Source organism: Chlorocebus sabaeus, chromosome 11, assembly GCF_047675955.1.
Source record: "Chlorocebus sabaeus isolate Y175 chromosome 11, mChlSab1.0.hap1, whole genome shotgun sequence".
Lineage (NCBI taxonomy): Eukaryota > Metazoa > Chordata > Mammalia > Primates > Cercopithecidae > Chlorocebus > Chlorocebus sabaeus.
In genome coordinates this window covers 93,855,037-93,877,925 of record NC_132914.1, presented here as the reverse complement: position 1 = coordinate 93,877,925, position 22,889 = coordinate 93,855,037, and the positions used below count along the sequence as shown (strand labels likewise).

The window sequence follows — 22,889 nt, the reverse complement described above, 5'->3', positions numbered from 1 at the left end:
TGTGGCCAACATAGTGAAACCCTGTCTCTACTAAAAATACAAAAATTAGCCAGGCATGGTGGCAGGCACCTGTAATCCCAGCTACTCGGGAGGCTGAGGTGGGAGAATCGCTTGAACCTGGGAGGTGGAGCTTGCAGTGAGCTGAGATTGTGCCACTGCACTCCAGCCTGGGTGACAGAGCAAAACTCCATCTCAAAAAAAAAAAAAAAAAAAAAAAAAAGAGAGAGAAAGGAAAAAAAGAAAGAAAGAGAGGGGAGTAAAGGGGAGTAGGTAGCAATTAGGAACAGAGAAAAGGAGAGAAAAGGAATATGAGAAGACAAAAAGGGTTTGTGTTTTTTTTTCTGAGACGGAGTTTCACTCTTGTTGAAAGTGAAACTTCAACAAGTTGCACTTCAGGCTGGAGTGCAATGGCACGATCTCGGCTCACCGCAACCTCCGCCTCCCAGGTTCAAGCAATTCTCCTGCCTCAGCCTCCCTAGTAGCTGGGATTATAAGCATGTGCCACCACGCCCAGCTAATTTTGTATTTTTAGTAGAGAAGGGGTTTCTCCATGTTGGTCAGGCTGGTCTTGAACTCCCGACCTCAGGTGATCCGCCCGCCTCGGCCTCCCAAAGTGCTGGGATTACAGGCGTGAGCCACCGCGCCTGGCGACAAAAAGGGTTTTGTCCCTCATTGAACCAGAGAGCATGAAACCTTCCTAACATCCACTGGATGAAACTATATTATTATCTATCTCTAATTATAAATCCTCAATGAAGCATAACATTAAAGTGCCTAGTTTCCATTAGTAGAAGTTATCCTGTATTTGGTATCATACCTATATATATGGTATTTACATATGTATACAATTTTTCAGCCAACATTTTACCTAGAGATTGTTTAAATTTTCTTCCTGGGCTTCCTAAAGATTCCAGTATTTCACTTAACCGTAATGTGACTTCTGCCACTACCACAATGTCAATGTCTTCCATTTTATAGCAGTGAATTACTTCATTTATCTGCCACAGAAGATAAATCCACTAAAAAGAGAAAATACACAGCAAAATCAATTAAGAGTATATAAAACTGTACAAATAGTCACATTTTTCAAAACTTATACTTCCTTGAAAAAAACCATGTTCTAATCATATGGAAATATTACACAGGTACCCCTCTTTATTAATGTCTTAATTATAAATAAAACTCAGTAATCCTTTTAAAATGATATTTAGTAATCAATCTGTTTATATAAATTCATAAAGTAGATTCATTTAAGTTTAGAGTCTGCACATCTATAGCCATCATGGGAAATTTATGATCTGTTATTTGTACGTATCAGTGAATAGTATCTGTAACCTCAAAAGTTCTCACTGTCCATACAAAGCAGCTATTATGATTACTATCAACATCCTCCTTATGAGTGAGGGGGAAGTAGGTGTTTCAGGCTCCACATCAGGTGCCTTAGATTGTCTTTCACGGCCGGGCATGGTGGCTCACGCCTGTAATCCCAGCACTTTGAGAGGCTGAGGTGGGTGGATCACTTGAGGTCAGGAATTCAAGATGAGCCTGGCCTATATGGTGAAACCCCGTCTCTATTAAAAATACAAAAAGTAGCCAGCGTGGTGGCGCACACCTGTAATCCCAGCTACTCTGAAGGCTGAGGCAGGAGAATCGCTTGAACCCGAGAGGCGGAGATTGCAGTGGGCGAGGATTGTGCCTCTGCACTCCAGCCTGGGTGAAACAGCGAGTCTCTGTCTCGAAACAAAAAAAGAGAGAGAGAGAAAGAAATTGTCTTTCATGCCTGTATCCCCAAAGCTTAGCACATAAAGCCAGCTATCACATTTTGGGACCTGAGATGATAAAATGGTATTTATGTACTCACATTATTACTTGACAGAGTACATGACAAAAATCACACGTATGCATACTAATGTAGCTAATCTTATGCAGCTTCCAAATTACCAAAGCTACAGTATTTGTAATTACTAAAATCTTTTCTCCTACGTTTCCAGGTTATAATATTCAAATGCACACCCTTCTCCCTCCTATAAAGTAGCTCTTTTAAATAGTCTAAATATATTATTGCAGGATGGAGAAAACCTGACACTCTTACTTCTCTGTATTCTCTATTAATCTTCTTTTTGAATTTAACCAAGGTTATATGACCTCAGATACACTATATTTATTTTTTATTTTTATTTATTTTATTTTTTTGAGACGGAGTTTCACTCTGTTGCCCAGGCTGGAATGCAATGGGGTGATCTCAGCTCACTGCAACCTCCGCCTCCTGGGTTCAAGCAATCCTCCTGCCTCAGCCTCCCGAGTAGCTGGGAATGCAGGCACACACCAATATGTCTGGCTAATTTTTGTATTTTCAGTAGAAACAGGGTTTCACCATGTTGACCAGGCTGGTCTCGAACTCCTGACCTCAGGAGATCCACCTGCCTCGGTCTCCCAAAGTTCTGGGATTACAGGTATGAGCCCCTGCGCCTGGCCCATACTATATTTATTCTTCACTTAAAAGCTTGAGGCCAGGCACAAGGGCTCGCACTTGTAATCCCAGCACTTTGGGAGACCAAAGCAGGTAGATCACGAGGTCAGGAGTTCAAGACCAGCCTGGCCAAGATAGTGAAACCCCATCTCTACTAAAAATACAAAAATTAGCCGGCCATGGTGGTGGATGCCCATAATCTCAGCTACTCCAGCGGCTGAGGCAGAAGAATTGCTTGAACCCGGGAGGCAGAGGTTGCAGTTAACCAAAATTGTGCCACTGTACTCCAGCCTGCATGACAGAGCAAGACTCCATCTAAAAAAGAAAAAAGAAAAAAAGCCTGAAAAGACCAAGCGTGGTGGCTCATACCTATAATAATCCAAACAATTTAGGAGGCTGAGATGAGCAGATTGCTTGAACCCAGGACTTTGTGACCAGCCTGGGCAACATGGTAAAACCCCATATCCACAAAAAAATAAAACAAAATTGCTGGGCATGATGGTGTATGCCTGTAGTCCCAGCCACTAGGGAGGCTGAGCTGGGGAGGATCACTTGAGCCCAGGAGGCAGAGGTCGCAGTGAGCCGAGAGCACGCCACTGTACTACTCCAGCCTCCAGGACAGAGCGAGACTCTGCCAAAAAAAAAAAAAAAAAAAAAAAAGACCTGAAACACCTCTTCATACCTCACAACAAACAAAATTAGAACAGGAGTGCAGGGAACACATATTAAAATAAAGGGTCACTCAGCACTAGAAAGAATATCTTCTTTATATATGTATATATGCAAATGAAAGTCATTAACCAGGTGAAAAATAGGAAAAAATTAGATTTGAAATGTGTACGGCAACTTGAATTAGCAATAGCAAAAAACATGTGAAAGGAAATGCAAAAGGAATACTTTGTTAGTACTGATTTTCTGGGTGAATTTTGCGTAGTCATTTCTGGATATATTGAGCTGCTGAATTCCTAATTTGCATTTCTGCCATAGGAACATTATTGTGTCCACAACAATTTCTTTATCAGGTTGAACATCCTAAAAACAAAAGTGAGAAGGTAAATGAGTAGGAATAATAAAATACATGTATATAACATTTACTGTGTGCCGAGCAACACTCTAAGAGCTTTACAAATACTAACACATTGAATCTTCATAATGACCCTATGAGAGGAGTCCTAGTGTGATCCTCCCCATTTTACAGAGGAGCAAACTGAAACACAAGGAGATTAAGTGATTTTCCCCAACAAGAAATGACTTAAAGAGTGGCAGATGGGAGGGATTCAAACCTAAGTAGTCTAGCTCCAGAGTCCTCACTCTTTTTTTTTTTTGAAACAGGGCCTCACTCTGTCGCTCAGGCTGGAGCGCAGTGGCACGATCTTGGCTCGCAATCTCAGCTCACTGTAACCTCCACATCCCAGCAGGTTCAAGTGATTCTCGTGCCTCAGCTTCCCAAGTAGCTAGGAATACAGGTATGCACCACCACACCCAGCTCATTTTTGTATTTTTACTAGATACAGGGTTTCACCATGTTGGCCAGGCTGGTCTCAAACTCCTGGCCTTAAGTGATCTACCCACCTTGCCCACCCAAAGTGCTGGGATTACAGTGTGAGCCACCGTGTCCCACCTAGATCCCTCACTCTTAATGAATGCTCTATGCTCTTCTGCCTCTCTAAAAGGAAAAGTCCCAAACACTTTTAGGCAAGTTTGCAAACCAATTACTCCCATCCGACTGTGAAATTTACATATACTTCTCTCTTTTTAAAATTATTGCATTAAAATAATAAGGAATTGGATGGGCACGGTGACTCAGACCTGTAATCTCAGCACTTTGGGAGGCCAAGGCAGGTGGATCACATGAGGTCAGGAGTTCAAGACCAACCGGGCAAACATGGCGAACCCCCATCTCTACTAAAAATATAAAAAGTAGCTGGGCATGGTATCGTGTGCCTGTAGTCCCAGCTACTTGGGAGGCTGAGGCACGAGAATCACTTGAACCCAGGAGGCAGAGGTTGTGGTGAGCCAAAATTGTACCGTTGTACTCCAGCTTGGGCGACAGAGTAAGACTTTGTCTCAAAAATAATAATAATAAGGAATTGGAGCAGGGGTACATGAACTAGTAACTAGAGAAGCAACGGGGAATTGGGAAAGTGTAGAGACAAGAAGGAAAGGGAAAAGCTGAACAGAACCTCACACTGAGTGTCAATTGATGAGCCAGAATGAGTATGTCTTCTCTCATCCAAGCTACTTGCCTTTTTGCAAAAGAAAATTGTTACTCATTATCGTTAAACTAGAAAAATAATGAGTTTATGATTAAAACATACCAAACCTAGAGCTCTCTGAGGCTGCTCTAAGACCTAATTTGCATATGTAGCACCTTCCTACAATGTTTGGGAATATGACAGATATCAATAAATGTTTATTGAATTGAATTAAATTGAATTGAATTGAACTAAGACATATATCATTTTAACAAAACAGATAAATGAAGGCCAGGCACAGTGGCTCACACATCTGTAATCCCAGCATGTTGGGAGGCTGAGGTGGGCAGATCACCTGAGGTCAGGATTTTGAGACCAGCCTGTCCAATATGGTGAAACCCCATCTCTACTAAAAATACAAAAACTAGCTGGGCAAGGTGGCGCACACCTGTAATCCCAGCTACTCGGAAGGCTGAGGCAGGAGAATCGCTTGAAACTGGGAGGCAGAGGTTGGAGTGAGCTGAGATCGCACCACTGCACTCCAGCATGGGTGACAGAGTAAGACTTCGTCTCAAAAAAAAAAAAGAAAAAGAAAAAGAAAAACGGATAAAGGAAAGTTCCCTACCTTTTTAAGCCTTGATCTCTATTTTATGGTTAGCTCTCCCCCTGTAATAATGTATTTACTGCCAAACGCCTTTCTTTCAAAAATTAAATACCTGTCATAGGTTATAACTTATCCTGAGAAACCCAGAAGAAATGAAAAATATTATAAAGCAGAACTTCTCAAGTCCCTTACTGTGCTTCACTTACCTGGGCAAAAGTTAATACAATACTCTATAATTGTGGTTTACATACTTTTCAAAAATGACAATATTACCAAATTTTCAAATGAAATTTCATCAGAATACCAGTGTTATATACAAAAGTAACAAAAACAGATTAGGGAGCTACTACTCAAAGCTGGGCTTCTCCATTATCCTCAGCAAACTAACACAGGAACAGAAAACCAAATACCACATGTTCTCACTTACAAGTAGGAGGTGCAGCAAACCACCATGGCACACGTTTACCTATGTAACAAACCTGTATGTCCTGCACATGTACCCCAACTTAAAATAAAAATTAAAAACAAATAAATTAATTTAAAAACACACAAAGTTAGGCTTCTGAGGATCCCTGAAATTTGTTTAATAACCACTGCTTTTACCTGAATTTATTTGTTTAATAACCACTGCTTTTACCATAGTAGTTTTACCTGAACATTTGTACCCTCAGATAGGTCATTTTTTAAATACTGGCCATTGTGTGGAAAGTGACTTCCAATAATAACAAGGCTTTGTACTCATGAACTGAAAGCAGTATTTCATTAAACATATTAACTCTTCTTAAAAACCACTGCCTCCTTTCCTTCACTATTAGAAACACAGCCTGAGAATTTCCCAAAAAGGAACAGACACTCAAAATGACAACAATAATAAAAAGAAACTTAAAACTACAAGTCAGAATCTAACTTAATCCTATATTCTAATGATTAAACAAAATAAAATTTTAGCAAGGTGTAATTGCTGTGATATTTTAATTCTGGCCTTAAGTTAGGCACAAAAACCTACTTCCACACTAATAAAAATTATTTAAAATAGCTATTTCACCTGGGGAGCAGTGCAGACACAGAAATACAAGGTTGCTGCCAAATGGAAAATATCCTCTGAATATCCACAATTCTTCAAACAAGTATCTAAATTCATAGAGGAAAATGAAACAAAAAATCACTTCCAAAATTTCAAATAGAAAAGGCACAGAAACACAAATTGCTACAAAAATGACACAAATGATAGGCGGGCAAATATCATGTCAATAAGACAAATTAAATACTTCTATATGAAAACTAATCTTGACTGGGAGCAGTGGCTTATGCCTGTAATCCCAGTACTTTGGGAGGCTGAGGCAGACGGATCACTTGAGATTAGGAGTTTGAGACCAGCCTGGCCGACATAGTGAAACCCTGTCTCTACTAAAATTACAAAAATTAGCTGGGCATGGTGGCAAGCCACTGTAATCCCAGCTACTCAGGATGCTGAGGCAGGAGAACCCAGGAGGCAGAAGTTACAGTGAGCCAAGATCGTGCCACTGCACTTCAGCCTGGGCAACAGAGTGAGACTCTGTCTCAAAAAAAAAAAAAAAAAAAAAAAAAAAAAAAAAAAACACAGAAAAGAAAACTAATCTTAGTGGCTCTAATCCAATAAAAATAGACCATTATTATCATAAATCCAACATTTGTATGCTATGTCCAAAAAGAAACTGAAGAGGCTTATAATATTAAAATGCATACAAAATAAGGTAGTTGAAAGAAAAATAATAAAAACATTGATTCAGAAATCACTAGAAGGCATATATATCATTACTTGGTACAAATTACTTACTGCAACTGATAAGCCATACAATAATTTAAGAACATGACAAAACATTAAAAACCTGGAATTAAATAGTTCTCTTTGGTGTAAAAAGTAGACACTGCAGATTTTCAATTACACACAAAATAACTTTCAGGATTTGAAAAGTCCTAGAATGGCAAACACTGCAGGCTGGAAAGAGACAGGAGATTACCAAACCTTCCCTTCCTAACATGAACAGATGACATTGTCCTCTGATTCATTGCCTTACGGGCCTCCCTCTTATCCAACTAAGCCAGAAGGTAAATAGAACCTCATTCCCCTACTCAAAAGTGTCACTCAGAATATAATCTAGCATCTTTACAAAACCCAGGAACCACATCATCTAGCACCCAGCTACTTCTCTAGCCTTGTCACCTACCACACTCGGTCACACATGCCCCCATGCCATTCCTGCAATCACCAAACACACTCTTGTCTCAGGGCCTTTGTATCTCTTGCTCCCTCCGCCTTCAATATTCTTTCTCTCACCACATCTATAAAAGAGCATATTTCGTCAAACTAAATTTTTGAACGGACAAATAAATACTCACCATGAACAGCAATTTTTTTAAAATAAATTTGAACCGACTGTCCTTCTTTATAGTTTTCCAAAGGAAAGATCAAACCTTTGTTTCTCTTTACATTAATTAGTGGTTCCATTGCAATTAGAAGAGTTAAATCCTTCTCTGCTTTCTTTGACTCTGGATCATCCTGCCTCTTGGAGAAGTATATCCCACACGTTAATTAGTAATTGGATGTCATTTTAACAAAACAAAACCAGGAGGATGATTTTGCATATATTACCTGGAGAAAATAAATAATATGTGCAGCAGAAGATTCAAATAAACTCCACTCCTCATAGGTAAAAGCTAATTTTATAAATTTCACAGCAGCATCCACAGAAATAACATTTTTTCTTTCTATCATAAGTTCCAGAAGAGATGTTTTTGGAAAATCAAGCATTCCATCTGCACCAATATTTGACACTAGGAAAGGAAGAAGAGAGTTTTGAATATCATTCATGCAAATAAATATTTATTAAATATTCACTATACACACTTCCATGCACCAGGAAAACACAATCCCTGCTTTCATAGGATTTATGTTCTAGTGGGGGAAACAAGAAATCTTAGTGGGCAAATACAGGGTAGTGCTTTGGGGACAAACAGGAAGGGCATCCAACAGATCTAGAGAAGGAGGGAAGTTAGGGAAGGATAATCAGGGGAAAAAGAATGGAATCTCAAACACAGAATGAGCAAGAGTTCCTAGATACAGACTGGAAACTTGGGAAAGAGATCTAAAACGAGGACAGAGCTTTTAGAGTCATCATTACGTATCCGCAGTAAATAGTAGATTCAGCCATGGATCATGTTGCCTTGCACAGAATAACAAGAAACAGCAACGTTTAAGAGAAGAGCAGAGGGAATAAAGGCTGCAAAGGTGAGTGTTTAGAGAGAAAGGAGTATTCAACAGTAACACATACATACAGAAAGTAAAGAAGAAAAGGACTACCAGGCTTATTGGCATGCACCTATAGTCTCTGTTACGCAGAAGGCTGAAGCAGGAGGACAACTTCAGCTCAGGAGTTCGAGTCCAGCCTGAGAAATACAGCAAGACCCTGCCTCTTAAAAAAAAGAAAAAAGAAAAGAAAAGTAACTGAAAGTGACCCCTGGATTGAGCAATGTCCATGACATTCTTAGTAGAATGCTAGGGTCTACCTAATGTATAAGAAGAAAGAAAATACTTAGGAACAATGAAAACAGATGATTCCTTCAATAAATTTGGCTGTGCCAAGAAGACGACGTATAGGGAGGAAGTTGACAGAAAACATGGAAGCCCAGGCACAGTGGCTTATGTCTGTAATCCCAGCACTTTGGGAGGCCAAGGCAGGTGGATCCCTTGAGCCAGGAGTTTGAGACCAGCCTGGGCAACATGGAGTAACCCTGACTCTACAAAAAATACAAAAATTAGCCAGGTATGGTGGCACATGCCTGTATTCACAGCTACTCAGGAGGCTGAGGTGGGAGGATCGCTAGAGCCCAGGAGGTCCAGACTACAGTAAGCCATGATCGCACCATTGCACTCCAGTCTGGGTGACAGAGTGAGACCCTGTCTCAAAAAAAAAAAAACAACGACACGGTATAATGGGACCACTTGGACACTTACAGGGATTAGGCTTAACGACACAAAGAGAAACATCCTCTCCATCTAAACCAGAGATGGTGGAAAAGGATCGATATGCATGAGGGTAAATTTGGGGGTTTGAGTGAAGAAAGTCAAGGAAATTCTTATCTAAAAACTTGTATTTTTCTTGGGAAGAGAAACCATGGCACCAGAGGTTCCCTGCATTCAGATGGGCATTTGCACACACATGTGCACCCACATGCGCACACACACACACTAAACTCACCTAAAGGCATAGGAGCTAACTCAAGGCTTTTCTCCCTCCTCTCAGGTGGACACTGAAGCCAAGTCAGCTAACTGTTCCAAGAAGGAAAGCTCATGGGAAAAAAAATTAAAAGCAAAAACACCTTGAAAGAAAAACCACAAATGAAGCATCCTTTACCACAAGAAGCAGGAAAATAGAACAGCACAAACAAGAACTTAAGTGAAAATATTATCTCAGAAAAATAAAAGACGATATTAGAAACATGAGGCAAAAACAACTGCTGTGAAAAAGAACCAAGTGGATTCAAGGTAAAAAGTATATCATCGTTGACGGTTGGGCGCGATGGCTCACGCCTGTAATCCCAGCACTTTGGGAGGCCAAGGCAGCCAGATGACCTGAGGTCAGGAGTTTGAGACCAGCCTGGCCAACATGGTGGAACCCCATCTCTACTAAAAACACAAAAAATTGGCCTGGCGTGGTGGTGCATACCTGTAGTCCCAACTACTCGGTAGGCTGAGGCAGGAGAATCGCTTGAACCCAGGAGGCGGAGCCTGCAATGAGCTGAGACTGTGCCACTGCACTCCATCCCAGGCAACAGAGCAAGACTCTGTCTCAAACAAACAACAAAAATAACAAAAAAGTATATCATTGTTGAAACAAATAATTAAATAGGTAAACAGAAGAGTAGAACAGAGAGAATCAAAGATCAAATTCTTGACCTGAAAAATCAGATAGAGAAAGATTCCCAGAAGGCAACAGAATAAAGACATAAAAAGAATAAAATAAATAAGACATAGAGGATGAACATCTATCCTGTTAACATCTGTCTAATGGCATTTTCAATGCCTTGAAGGATTTTTTTAAATAATGAATATAAGGAAAGAAATTTAAAAGTAACATGAAAAAATGAAAGAAAGATATAAGACTTCAAAGTATCTGCTGCATTACTAAACCCACCCCTAGATCCAGTAGAATAAAATGTAAGAATGTCATAAGAAAGTGAAAATTGTAAAAGATACATCTATAAAACAAGAAGATTTAAACTGACATTAGACTTCTCAACAGAAATACTACATATACAAGACAATTAAGAAATAGCATCAAAATTTTAAAGAAACTTGTAAATAAACTATTATATCCATCCAAACTACTTCAAAATTCTTAGAGTTTGTATTTGAGCAAAAAGAAATGAATTTAGAAAGAAGCAATGAAAAATGGGAAGTAATGATGAGGAGGAAAAAAATCTTAATAAAGGTATTTTCTGTCTTAAAAGCAATGACCAGGACTTGTACTCAGAACATAAAAAGAGCTCTCATAACTCAAGAGAAATAACTAACAATGCAATGAGAAAGTAAACAAAAGACACTAGAGAAAGAGTATACAGATGGCAAATAAACACATGAAAAACTGTTTAACATCTTTAGCCACTAGGGAAATGCAAATTAAAATCACAGTGGGATATTACTACATACCTATCAGAATGGCTAAAATAAAAAACTAATGATACACCAAATTCTGTCAAGGATTTTCTGAAACTGGATCATTCACACATTGCTGGTGGAAATATAGCAGAGTCACCCTGGAGAATAGTATGAGAGTTTCTCACAAAACTAAATACTAATTTATCATGTATCTGAACCACCAATTGCACTGTTGAACGTTTTATTCCAGAGAAATGAAAACTTACCTTCACACAAAAACTTGTACTCAACTGTTCATAGCAGCTTTACTTCTAATAGCCAAAAACTGGAAATAATTCAAAAGTCCTTCAAAGGATAAGTGGCTAAACAAACTGTGGTGTGTCCATACCATAAAATAATACTCAGCAGTAACAAGTGAAGCTTTTTTTTTTTCTTTTTGAGACAGAGTCTTGTTTTGTCACCCAGGCTGGAGTGCAGTCGCGGTGATGTGATCTCCAGTCACTGCAACCTGCGACTCCTGGGTTCAAATGATTCTCTTGCCTCAGCCTCCCAAGTAGCTGGGACTACAGGCACAGGCCATGACGCCTGGCTAATTTTTGTATTTTTAGTAGAGACAGAGTTTCACCATGTTAGCCAGGCTGGTCTCGAACTCCTGGGCTCAAGGGATCAGCCCATCTTGGCCTCCCAAAGGGCTAAGGTTACAGGCATGAGCCACTGTGCCCGTCCAAGTGAACTATTAACATACACAACCTGGATACATCTCAAGAGAATTATGCTGAGTGAAAAAACAGACAACACACATACGGCCACCTAATTTATGACTAAGGGATACTGCAGCCAATGAAAGGAAGTTATCTTCAATAAATGGTGCTCTGTCAACTGAATATACATATAGCAGTACATAAATCTTGATCTCTACTTCGTATCAACAAAAAAGATCTGATTTCTAATTAGAGACCTCATGTGAGGGGTAAAACAATAAAATTAATGGAAGAAAACATATGAGAATATATTTACATTGGGGTAGCTGAGACTTCTTAACCACGACACACAAAGGATCAACTATATAGGATATATTGATAAATTGGACTACATTAAAATTAAGAATTTCTGTTCCCCAATGGATATCATTAAGAGAATGAAAAGACAAGCCGCCAAGTAAGAAATGATATTTACAATACATGTATTCAATAAAGGACTTATATCCAGAATATATAAAGAATTCCTACAAATCGACAGAAAAAAGGACAAAAGGTTAAAATAGGCACCTCACAAAATAGGATATCCAATAGTGAAAAAAGTGTACGAAAAGATGTCTAACTTTATCAGTCATCAGAGAAATTTAAGTCTATACTGCAACACCACTGAATTCACCCCAAAATGGACAAAATGAGAAAGACAGAAAATACTGTCAGAGAGATTTTAGAGTAATGGAACCCTCATAAAATGTTAATGGGTGTGCAAACTAAAAAAACCACTTTGTAAAACAGTATCTGATGAAGCAAAATAGGAATATCCCAGGCTCTTGCAATTCCACACTAACAGAAATGCATAGCAGATGTTTAACATATTTCTCTGAGTAATTTATAAAATAAAAAGATGAAAACTATCCATAGGGATAGAGAAGACCTAACCACATGATTTACTAGCTTAACTTAATCAACATATATATAAAGCAATGCACCCAACAACAACAAAAAAATACATAGTCTTTCAAGTACACACAGACTATTTACCATAGCTGGTCATTTGCCAGGCCATCAAGACTATCTTAACAAATGTTCACAGTTCCAAATAATACATAATATGCTCTCTGACCATAGTATAATTAACAAAGAAATCAGTAACCAAAAGATAGTTAGAAAATCTCCCATATTTTGATTCAGAACCCATATATCAAAGAATAAATCATGTTGCATATTAGAAAATATTCTTAACCAAATAGTAATAAAGATATGATATATCAGAACTTCAGATACATAGCTAAAGCTGAATTTAGAATAAATGTCTTAATATGCATTTAATGCAAATAATAACAAATCCTAAAAATCAATGATCTAAGCTTCCAAGTTAGTAAGTTTTTTAAATCAGTAAAGCAAATCCAAGAAAGTACAATAAAGGAAGTAATGAAGAGCAAAAATCAATAATATGGAAAATGGACATACAATAGGGAAGATCAACAAGGTCAAATATTGTTTCTTTGCAAAGACTAATGAAATTGATGAACCCTTGGTAATATGAGAGAAGGCAAACTGATCAATGTTACAGTGAAAAAAAGGACATCAAACAGATTCTACAGACATTAAAAAGATCATGATGAGATACTGGAAATCCTTAATGAAAATTTTAAGGCTGGGCGCAGTGGCTCACGCCTGTAATCCCAGCACTTTGGGAGGCCAAGGCAGTTGGATCACCTGAGGTCAGAAGTTTGAGACCAGCCTAGCCAACATGGCGAAACTCCATCTCTACTAAAAATACAAAATTAGCCAAGCGTGGTGGTGGCACATGCCTGCAATCCCAGCTACTTGGGAGGCTGAGGCAGGAGAATCACTTGAACTGGGGAGGTGGAGGTTGCAGTGAGCAGAGATCATGCCATTATACTCTAGCCTGGGCAACAAGAGCAAAACTCTGTCTCAAAAAATTAATTAATTAATTAATTAATTAATTAATTAAAATATTAGATAAAACAGAAAATTTTCAAAGAAAATACAATTTACCAAAGAGATAGATTTTTTTAAAAAAGAATGAAAAGAAAATCTGAAAAAGTTTATATCTATGGAGGAAACTGAATTCATCATTTAAAATATTCCCATACAAAAAATTCCAGGTACAGATGGCTGCACCAGAAAATTCAACCAAACATGTAGGAAGAAATAACACCAATATGACACAAAACATTTACAGATAATGGAGAAAGAGGGCATACTTCTCAACTCATTTTACGAGGCTAATATGACCGTGTGATCAAAACCTAAAAAGAACATTACAAGAAAGAAAAGTCTGTCCCATCAACAGAGAAGCAAAAATATTAAACATTACCAAACAAATCAAGCAATGTATCAAAAGGCTAATCCTTACCTCCAAATTAGGTTTATTCCAAAAACAGGATGGTTAAAAATTAGATAAACAATCCATATAATCGACCACATTAATACAAATAAATGAGAAAGCCATTTGATCAACTCAGTAAATCTCAATAAATTCAGAGAAAGCTTTTGCTAAAATTAAACTATTCAAGATTTAAAAAAAAAAAAACACTTAGCAAACCAGGAATAAAAGAAACATCTGTGATCTGCAAAAGGGTATCTATAATAATTATTCAGTAGATATCTCAAATAATGGCAAAATGTTGAAAGCTTTCCAACTGAGGAAAAAATTGAGACAAGCGAGTCTGCTATCACCACTTCTTTCCATGTGTTATTGGAAATCCCAGACAGTGCAATCATCAAGAAATGCAAGAAAAGAGAAATTAAAAGATTAAGGATTGGACAGAAATAAGCCATTCATAGATGATTGTATATACAAAAAGTCCCTCCAAAATCTACTAATACATTATTTGAAATATCAATTGACCTTAGCAAGGTTGCTGAATTCAAGATCAATATAAATTATATCAGCTGGGCACAGTGGCTCACACCTGTAATTCCAGCACTTTAGGAGGTTGAGATGGGTGGACTGCTTGTGCCCAGGAGTTCGAGACCAGACTGGGAAACATGGTGAGACCCCATCTCTACAAAAAATACAAAAATTAGCCAGGTATGGTGGCATATACCTGCAGTCCCAGCTACTTGGGAGGCTAAGAAGGGAGGATCACTTGAGCCCAGGAAGTTGAGGCTGCAGTGAGTCATGATCATACCACTGCACTCCAGCATGGGTGACAAAGAGAGACTTTATCTCAAAAACAAACAACCAATCAAACCAAAATAAAATAATATAAATTTTATCAGTTTCCCATGTATGGACTACCATGCTAAAATTTTTGTTACTCATGTCTATCATTCTATCATAAAACAATATCTTAACATCTTATTTACTTATCAAAAGTTCTCTTCCTGCCATAAACAATTCTGAGACAACATCATGAATCTCTACTTCATCTGTAACAATGGGTCCAGTTTGCAGTATTCGCCTGTTTGAATCAGAAAGGGCTTCCAAGACAGCCAGAAACCGGGATGCAGTGCTATCAAACATCTCATCCAATAGCCGCTCTGTGACAGTACGTGGCCATGATAACTGAAATTGAGAAAAAAAAGTTCAGTCCATTTGTTAAAGCTATTATATTGTGGGTGCAGTGGCTCATGCCTATAATCCCAATACTTTTGGAGGCCAAGGCAGGAGGACTGCTTGACCCAAGGAGTTCGAGACCACCTGGGCAACACAGTGAGACCTCCATTTCAACAAAAATTTAAAAATTGGCCAGGCATGTTGGAATGTGCTTGTAGTCCTAGCTACTTGGGAGGCTGAGGTGGGAGGATCACCTGAGCCCAGGGAGGTAGAGGCTGCAGTGAGCTAAGGTCATGCAACTGCACTCCAGCCTGGGTGACAGAGTGAGACCCTCAGGGAAAAAAAAGACAAAAAACCCTGTTATAAGGCAAAGAAAAGTAAGGCATGCTTAATCAATGCTAAAACAGACAGCAGTTGGTCTAACAACAAGCAGGTAACAAAAGATACCTGCTTTTATGTTTTCATTTTTTGAGATGTCACTCCAGATTTCATTAGAGATATCATGCTGCCATTACATCAAAGACTTTGTTGTTTCTTTATATGCTTGTGTTTCCAAGGCAGCATTAAAAGGTTGTTTATTATGGTTTGCTTATTAAGCGAGCATAAATCTTCATATGCTTTATAGTATCTTCATTATAGCCTTAGGAACTGATATTCAAACTTTGGTTACCTAAGAAACACTCAAGGGTGCTTTGTAGATTCAAGACCAAATTTCCAGAGATTTTGTGTGTCTGGACACTTTTAATAAGCACTGCAGGAGATTCTCATGCAGAAGGTCCTCAAGCCAAAAGTTGAAGCAATATTTAGCAGTATAAATAACAAGGTTTGTGGTAATTAACTCTAAGAAAGAATTGATCAGCTTTATGCTAACAGGCTAGTGACTGTTTAGAACCTGTGTGGGTTCCCAGTCATTATGCTTTGTACTGGCCCCAAATGACTGCACTTCCTGCACATGCTTCCTGCCACACTTCATTCTTCTCTCCAACAAATGACCTGTTCTCTGCATTTAGTTTGCCAGCAAATAAGAACTGTAGTTCTAGTTGACTTTTCTAGAATCCTTATCCAGCTGGAAGATATGCTCATAATTCCCTTGCTTTTATTTCTCTTATTAAGGCAAAGTCAGAAAGACAGAAAAACAAAAGCAGGGATAAAGTTGGCTTGAACTACTTTCCTGCAAACACTAGCTTCCCTACTCATAAGCTTCTGTACCTTTTCAATCCATAGGCCAACTGATATGTTAAAAGCTTCAACAAGAGGCCGGGCACAGTGGCTCACACCTGTAATCCCAGCACTTTGGGAGGCCGAGGCAGGTGGATCATGAGGTCAGGAGTTTGAGACCAGCCTGGCCAATATAGTGAAACCCCGTCTCTACTAAAAATACAAAAATTAGCCAGGCACGGTGGTGTGCGCCTGTAGTCCCAGCTATTTGGGAGGCTGAAGCAGAAGAATTGCTTGACCCAGGAGGCAGAGGTTGCCGTGAGCCAAGATCATGCCACTGCACTCCAGCCTAGGTGACAGAGTGAGACTCCGTCTCAAAAAAACTTCAAAAAAATTTGAACTTCATGCCCTGCCTTCTCTTTTCTTATAGAGGTAAGAGTTTTTCCTAAGATTTTTATGTAGGTTAAAACAGAGCTTTTAAAAATACATATTGAAACAGCATAATCAACTTTATGAATAATTAGAAGTATTCAAAATGAAATGGTAAAACCCAAGTGAATAAAACAATGAAATTACTTATAAAATTTCATAGAAAAACTAGCAAAAAGAATGGAATATTTATCAGAGCTGTAAATAAAATATTAAGTAAAAGATTTTGAAATATAAATATTTAAAAGATCTATAAAAAAGAATTAAAGCTGAAGCAATAAGGAAAACAATGGATTGTCAAGTATAAAAAGCAAAATAATAATGTCTATAAAAATAATGAGCTCATTCAAGTATATTTTGAAAATTAAAATCCCTAGTAGATAAATGGTCAAAGACTGTGAAAAATAATTCACACAATGAAAGAAAAGCTGGCTCAAAAAAACAAAGTTAAAATGGCAAGCCATCTTATGAAAACTGAATTAGCAAAGAAAAATAAAAGAAAACAATAATATAAAAATAATAACAGCTTGTGGTAAAATAATTGGTACTTGCAAGTTGTCACCTTGAAAATAGGAATACTCGTTTTGGAAATCAAGTTGGTAATATATATCAAGGGAAATAAAATGTTTATGTCCTTCGATTCTGTAATCCTACACCTGGAATTTTATCTACAGGAAATAAAAGAAAGAAAAAAAATAAGCATGTCTGAAGATGTGGATGATGTCAATACTTAAAATAGCAAAAAAATTTGAAAGAACTAAAATAATAACGACAAAATAGACAAATTATGACACATATACTGCATAGGATATATTATATTATTATTTAAAATGTCAGGATGAATGAAAATCTGAATGGCACAACTGTACAGTCTGGTTCCATCTCTAAATACTATGGTCTCCATGACATCTACTCTAGGAGATGTATTATGTTAATTTCCCAACATCACGTGTCTATTCCTACCTAGTCAAGCTCTATTTATCACTGACCCCCAGCAAATTTTGCCTACTCTGGCTTCTAAGTTATGACCATGCTCTGACCCTTCATTTGGAATGTTTATCTCTATTCTCCCTGTCTAGCCAAATTCTGTCCATTATTCCAAGGCCCTTCAAAAAGCCAGGGCTGCAATTTAGTATTTCTATATTCCACTATACTTGAAACCACAGTAGACACTCAATACATGGTTGTTGAATTAATAAATAATAAATAAACAATAATAGCTAATATTTACTGAGGACCTACTTACTATCCGCCGGGAACATTCTAAGGGCTTTACATGTAACTCATTTCATCCTCACCATTATCATTATTTATTTATTAATATTTATCACAAGCTATAATTATTTTATTTATTTTTTATGATGTAATTCTCCACTAGAATGTAATCTTCATCTACTTGTTCACATAGCAGGTACTTAAAAATATTTATTGAATAAATCATTAACTAATCAATCATTAGGAGTCTGAATTAGTAGTCCTTTAAAAAAATCTTTTGAGAGTCAAAATGATTTACTGTGAGTTAACAACTTACATACAAACCCAGAAATGTTTCAGAAAATATATTTAATGCATATTGAAATTAATTTATTTGGTAGAAACATAATAAAATTATTGCATACACAGAAAACAGGACATTCTGCAAAATATGCCAAGGTAATATAGGATGATATTATGAAAAGAATGTGTTGACTAGTCTCTGAAACAACTACTCACTAAACAATTACAATTTTTTCTTTAAAAAAAAATCACCAGAACTTTTCATTCAACAATTATCTTAAGGGAAATCAGATACAACTTAGTTTTTAATGTAATTTTATCTGGAATTTTAAACATTTTTCTTTGAAAATGTATTTAGTTTTGCTACCAGGATAACTAAGTCCTAATAATATTCTAAGTAACAACAGTCTTGCAACTTTGGATATTTAAATTTGCTTGCGCAGAGAAAAAAAAAAATGCTGGAAAGAAAAAAAAAATTGTTCCCTGCCCTCTTACAAAGACTATAGCACCGCTACTTAATCCCAGATGCAGGCAGCTTAAAAGCTTATCCGAGGAATTGCCTATAATTTAATTAATTACTCACCATTTAATAGACTGTTGGTTAGTAAGGGATACATCTTAAAAGGGATGTATAAAATGTACCTGCGGGCTCAGTAGTCAATATTGTCACACTAAGTAGCAATGGAAAGGTACCATGTCCAAAAACCATTTGTATTTAAATACAATAATTCATTTAAAAGAAAGAAAAAGGATTACCCCTAAATGTGTTAAGAAGAAATGAGGAAAGAGAGTAGCAGTGATTGGAGTAGCGGCCGAGCACTGGACTTAAGAGATGCAGGTGCTGGTTCTGGTTCTGCCAGTGGCTGCCTTTGTGATCTTGAGCCAGTCATTTAAATACTGCAGGTTTTATTTTCCCATCTGTATATAAAATGACTGAACCAGATGATTTCCCAAATCCTTTCCAGGTTCTGAGATTTGATACACCTCTTCTGTAAGAAACTGCTCATCTCCTTCACCATAGATTCATTTTCAATCCCTACATGGAAGCTCGCAGAAGAGGGTATATATCCATCTAGAACAGTCAGGGAGAGCTTCAAAACGATATAGAACTGGGCCCTGGGGCATATTAAGAGTCAGGAAGGCAAAGGGATGAAGAAAAAAAAGACAAGGGGAACAAAAAGGGCTGAGGGCCCCACAGGCCTGACGTTGCCTACTCCCTGCCCTATGATCGTCTTTACTAGTGTTTGCTTGTGGTTGGGAGAGGCTGTGTGGCTGGTTATGACATATGAGAAGAACAGACTCATGTCACTTCTATGCTGAGCATCACTAGATGTGCAAGGTTCCCCAGAGCTCTCTTTTATCCCCTCTGGCCAAATGACTAGCAATGTTTGAAACGAAGGCTGCTCTTCAGCCTGGCCCTGAGCAGCTTTTGTAAGGCAGAGCCCCTGATAACTAAAATAACATATGACTCCAGTAGACAATAAATTGTTTTAAGCCACCTGAGGTATGGGGGTTGTTTGTTGCTACTGGATAACCTAGCTCCTGCACATTCCCAAGGGTGAAACCTAAGGCTGATGAGAAAAGGTGTCTCCATCTTCTCTGCAGCCTCAAAGCCTGCTCGCCTGCTCAGCTCACCCTAAGCGGTCAAAGACAAAGGCATGCGCAGAACCACTCAGAGGCCTATTCATTTGCAAGAGCCGGTTCATTGAAATCTTTCACTGGCTCCTCTTCAGCCTCTTGTCCTTTAAGCTTGCAAAACTGGGATTGTGCTAAGACACAAAAGCTTTGAGAAAGAGATGAAGTGAGGCTATGTGCAAACTAGAAAAACACTCTTCTCTCTATTTACCCATTGAGGCAGAGAACTGGGGGCAGAATTTAATGAGTGACTAGGCTTGAAAGATACCGGAGCATAATACAAATACACTGCAAAAAGAGTCTTAAAGAGAGAAGATATGTTTAGACTTACAGTTTGTACTTCCCTTAGGTTAATTCTTATCTTGGGTCTAAAGACAGCTTTGTTTTTCCTTCTAGATTCAAAGACTCCTCTTTTGAAGATCATCACTGCCATCTGCCTCAAAAAGCAGAATTATACATGAAGTAACAATGAGATGTACTTCCCAACTACCAATATTAAGTATTTAATCAGCTGCAGAGTGTGGTAAATTTCTTTTATTTCATGAAATTTTTATACCTTTATTGTGGCCTCTCTAAAATATCTTCGCGATTCTTCCTGGGATTTTGAGGAACTCATTAATTCCAGTTGCCTTAACTCATCAATTTTAGCCAAAGCACGCCGAGCAAATGCCTACATGCGATTAAAATAAATTTAATTCATAAATCAGAATATAGTGATTAAAATGTGTAAAGACAATATGTTTTGTTCTCCTAGGCATTCAATTTAATCTGTGAATTAAGCTCTAAGTTAATGCTGACTCCTTTTATCTAGTCTATCATTTTCTTTAAGAACCATTAAACTCTCCAACAAACGGTGAGATAAGGTAACTTTATGAATTATGAAATTTTAAAAAGGAAAGCTGAAATATGACTTCAACAGTAGCTCCATACAGACTATCGCTTCTCAGCATTTGGCACTGCATGTCCTCATGTGCGCGCGCGCGTCTTCAGTTGCTCTTCTCAAATCCTAACCTTCCTATCGTGACATGCTGTATTATCTACCTAACTGTTCACATTGACCACCAAACTGTGACTTCCTGAGAGGATCTTACTCATTTTTGTGTCTCCAGTACGCAGCACACTGTGTTTAATAAATATCTGAAGGAAGGAAGAAGGGAGGCTTTCTTATTTAATCATATCACCATTATTATAATCCTCTAGAGATAACAAATGAGTTCAAGGGAGTTATTAAGAACTCAGTAACAAGAGTTCATGTCCCTTATTTCACCATCTCTTTGAAATATTTCATTCACCATTTGTAATTTTTAATGAAGATGCTTCTAGACCAACCACAATATTAACATATATGAAGGGTTACATTTTCCAATAAAGAAAAATCCCAAATGAGATCAAATGGCCAAAATGCTATAAAAGTTTCATTCCCTAATAATCTTAATAGCTACAGAACAAAATATGCCACCACTAGTACACTGAAGTTAACTATATATATATACATATATATATATATATATATGATGAGTTGTCTTTCTGGAATCTATCTTGAGCTACACAAGTAACCCGTGAAGGTTGAATTAGGCTGTTCCTCTGCCTATGTGCCACCAGGATCTAACCCTTCAGAATTAGTTTAGGCAGGAAAAACTAAATGGAACTGTGAATTGGCCAGATGATTTACTTATGGCTGTTAACATGATATGAACAGGCGTGTGCACAGCCATGAAGGCAGTCCTACACAAGACTTCCAGCCAAAGAGGTTGACTAGAGCAGAAGTCCAGCTTATGCCCCACATACCAAACCATGCACCCTCATGCAGGAACGTGTTGGCCCAAAGGAAGGGGTGCTTATTTCTCATTCTCACCAAGGCCCTATCCACTGACCAAGCCAAGTATCATGTAATGTAGAGAAGGTGCCTTTTTCAGATTTACACTGGGGCACTCTACAGGCCAGTAGAAGCTCTGGAGTACACACACACACACACACACACACACACACACACATATATATATATATAAATTTTATATATATATATAATTTTTTTTTGAGATGGAGTTTCACTCTTGTTGCCCAGGCTGGAGTGCAATGGTGCGATCTCAGCTCACTGCAACTTCAGCCTCCCAGGTTCCTGCCTCAGCCTCTTGAGTAGCTGGGACTACAGGCACATACCACCATGCCTGATTAATTTTTGTATTTTTAGTAGAGACAAGGTTTTGCCATGTTGGCCAAGCTGGTTTTGAACTCCTGACCTCAGGTGATCCACCTACCTTAGCCTCCCAAAGTGCTGGGATTACAGGCATGAGCCACTATGCCCAGCCTGAAGTTAAGTTATATTTCAAGTACTCAATCAAAAAGATATGAAAGAAGGAAAAACAAAAAAAATAGAGTGTATTAAATGGTCGTTAGAAGGTATATTCAATTAGCTGGGCATAGTGGTGTGCATCTGCAGTCCCAGCTACTCCAGAGACTAAGACTGCAGTGAGCCATGATCAGACCACTATACTCCAGCCTGGGCAACAGAGCAAGACTCTGTCTTAAAAAAGAAAGAAAGAAAACAAAAGAAAAAGAAAGTGTATTAAATGGTGGTTAGCAGAGAAAAGCAAGACAAGAGTGTACTAAGTGATAAGGAACACAAAATTAAACGAGGAGGGAAGGTGGCTTGTGTCCAAGAGCAAGATGAGGATGGAAAGACAGCAGACAGAAATTTTTGAGATCTATTGCACAGCAGGGTGATCATAGTTAACAACAATGTATTGCATATTTCAAAATTGCTAATGAATAGATTTTAAGTGTTCTCACTACAAGAAAAAGGCATGTGAGAAGATGAATATGTTAATTAGCTTAATATAATCATTCCACAGTGTATACATCCAACAAAACATCACATTGTACCTCCTAAGTATATACAATTATTATTTGTCATTTAAAAATAAAAATCTTAATTTAAAAAATTCCAAAAATCTTACTCAGAAATGGAGCAAAGAAGGTGAAAGTGAATAGAGAATAAAGGAGAGACCAGAAAGGAGGGCGAGAGAAACAGAATGGAAA

The 22,889-nt window shown here is 37.9% G+C and overlaps 1 protein-coding gene across 4 annotated transcripts in view; it reads right to left on the bottom strand.

Moving 5' to 3' along the window:
• Positions 1 to 22,889, bottom strand: part of CFAP54 (cilia and flagella associated protein 54) — a 377,198-nt gene that overhangs the window by 326,050 nt on the left and 28,259 nt on the right. For all 4 annotated transcript variants that reach the window (XM_008004317.3, XM_037996664.2, XM_037996665.2 and 1 more), the window contains exons 7-14: positions 20,407 to 20,520; positions 20,182 to 20,283; positions 14,942 to 15,140; positions 7,902 to 8,083; positions 7,649 to 7,814; positions 6,315 to 6,400; positions 3,368 to 3,502; positions 869 to 1,019 (exon numbers count right to left, since the gene is read on the bottom strand). In XM_008004317.3, the coding sequence (XP_008002508.3) occupies positions 869 to 1,019; positions 3,368 to 3,502; positions 6,315 to 6,400; positions 7,649 to 7,814; positions 7,902 to 8,083; positions 14,942 to 15,140; positions 20,182 to 20,283; positions 20,407 to 20,520 (1,135 nt within the window). The remainder of the gene's footprint in view (positions 1 to 868; positions 1,020 to 3,367; positions 3,503 to 6,314; positions 6,401 to 7,648; positions 7,815 to 7,901; positions 8,084 to 14,941; positions 15,141 to 20,181; positions 20,284 to 20,406; positions 20,521 to 22,889) is intronic.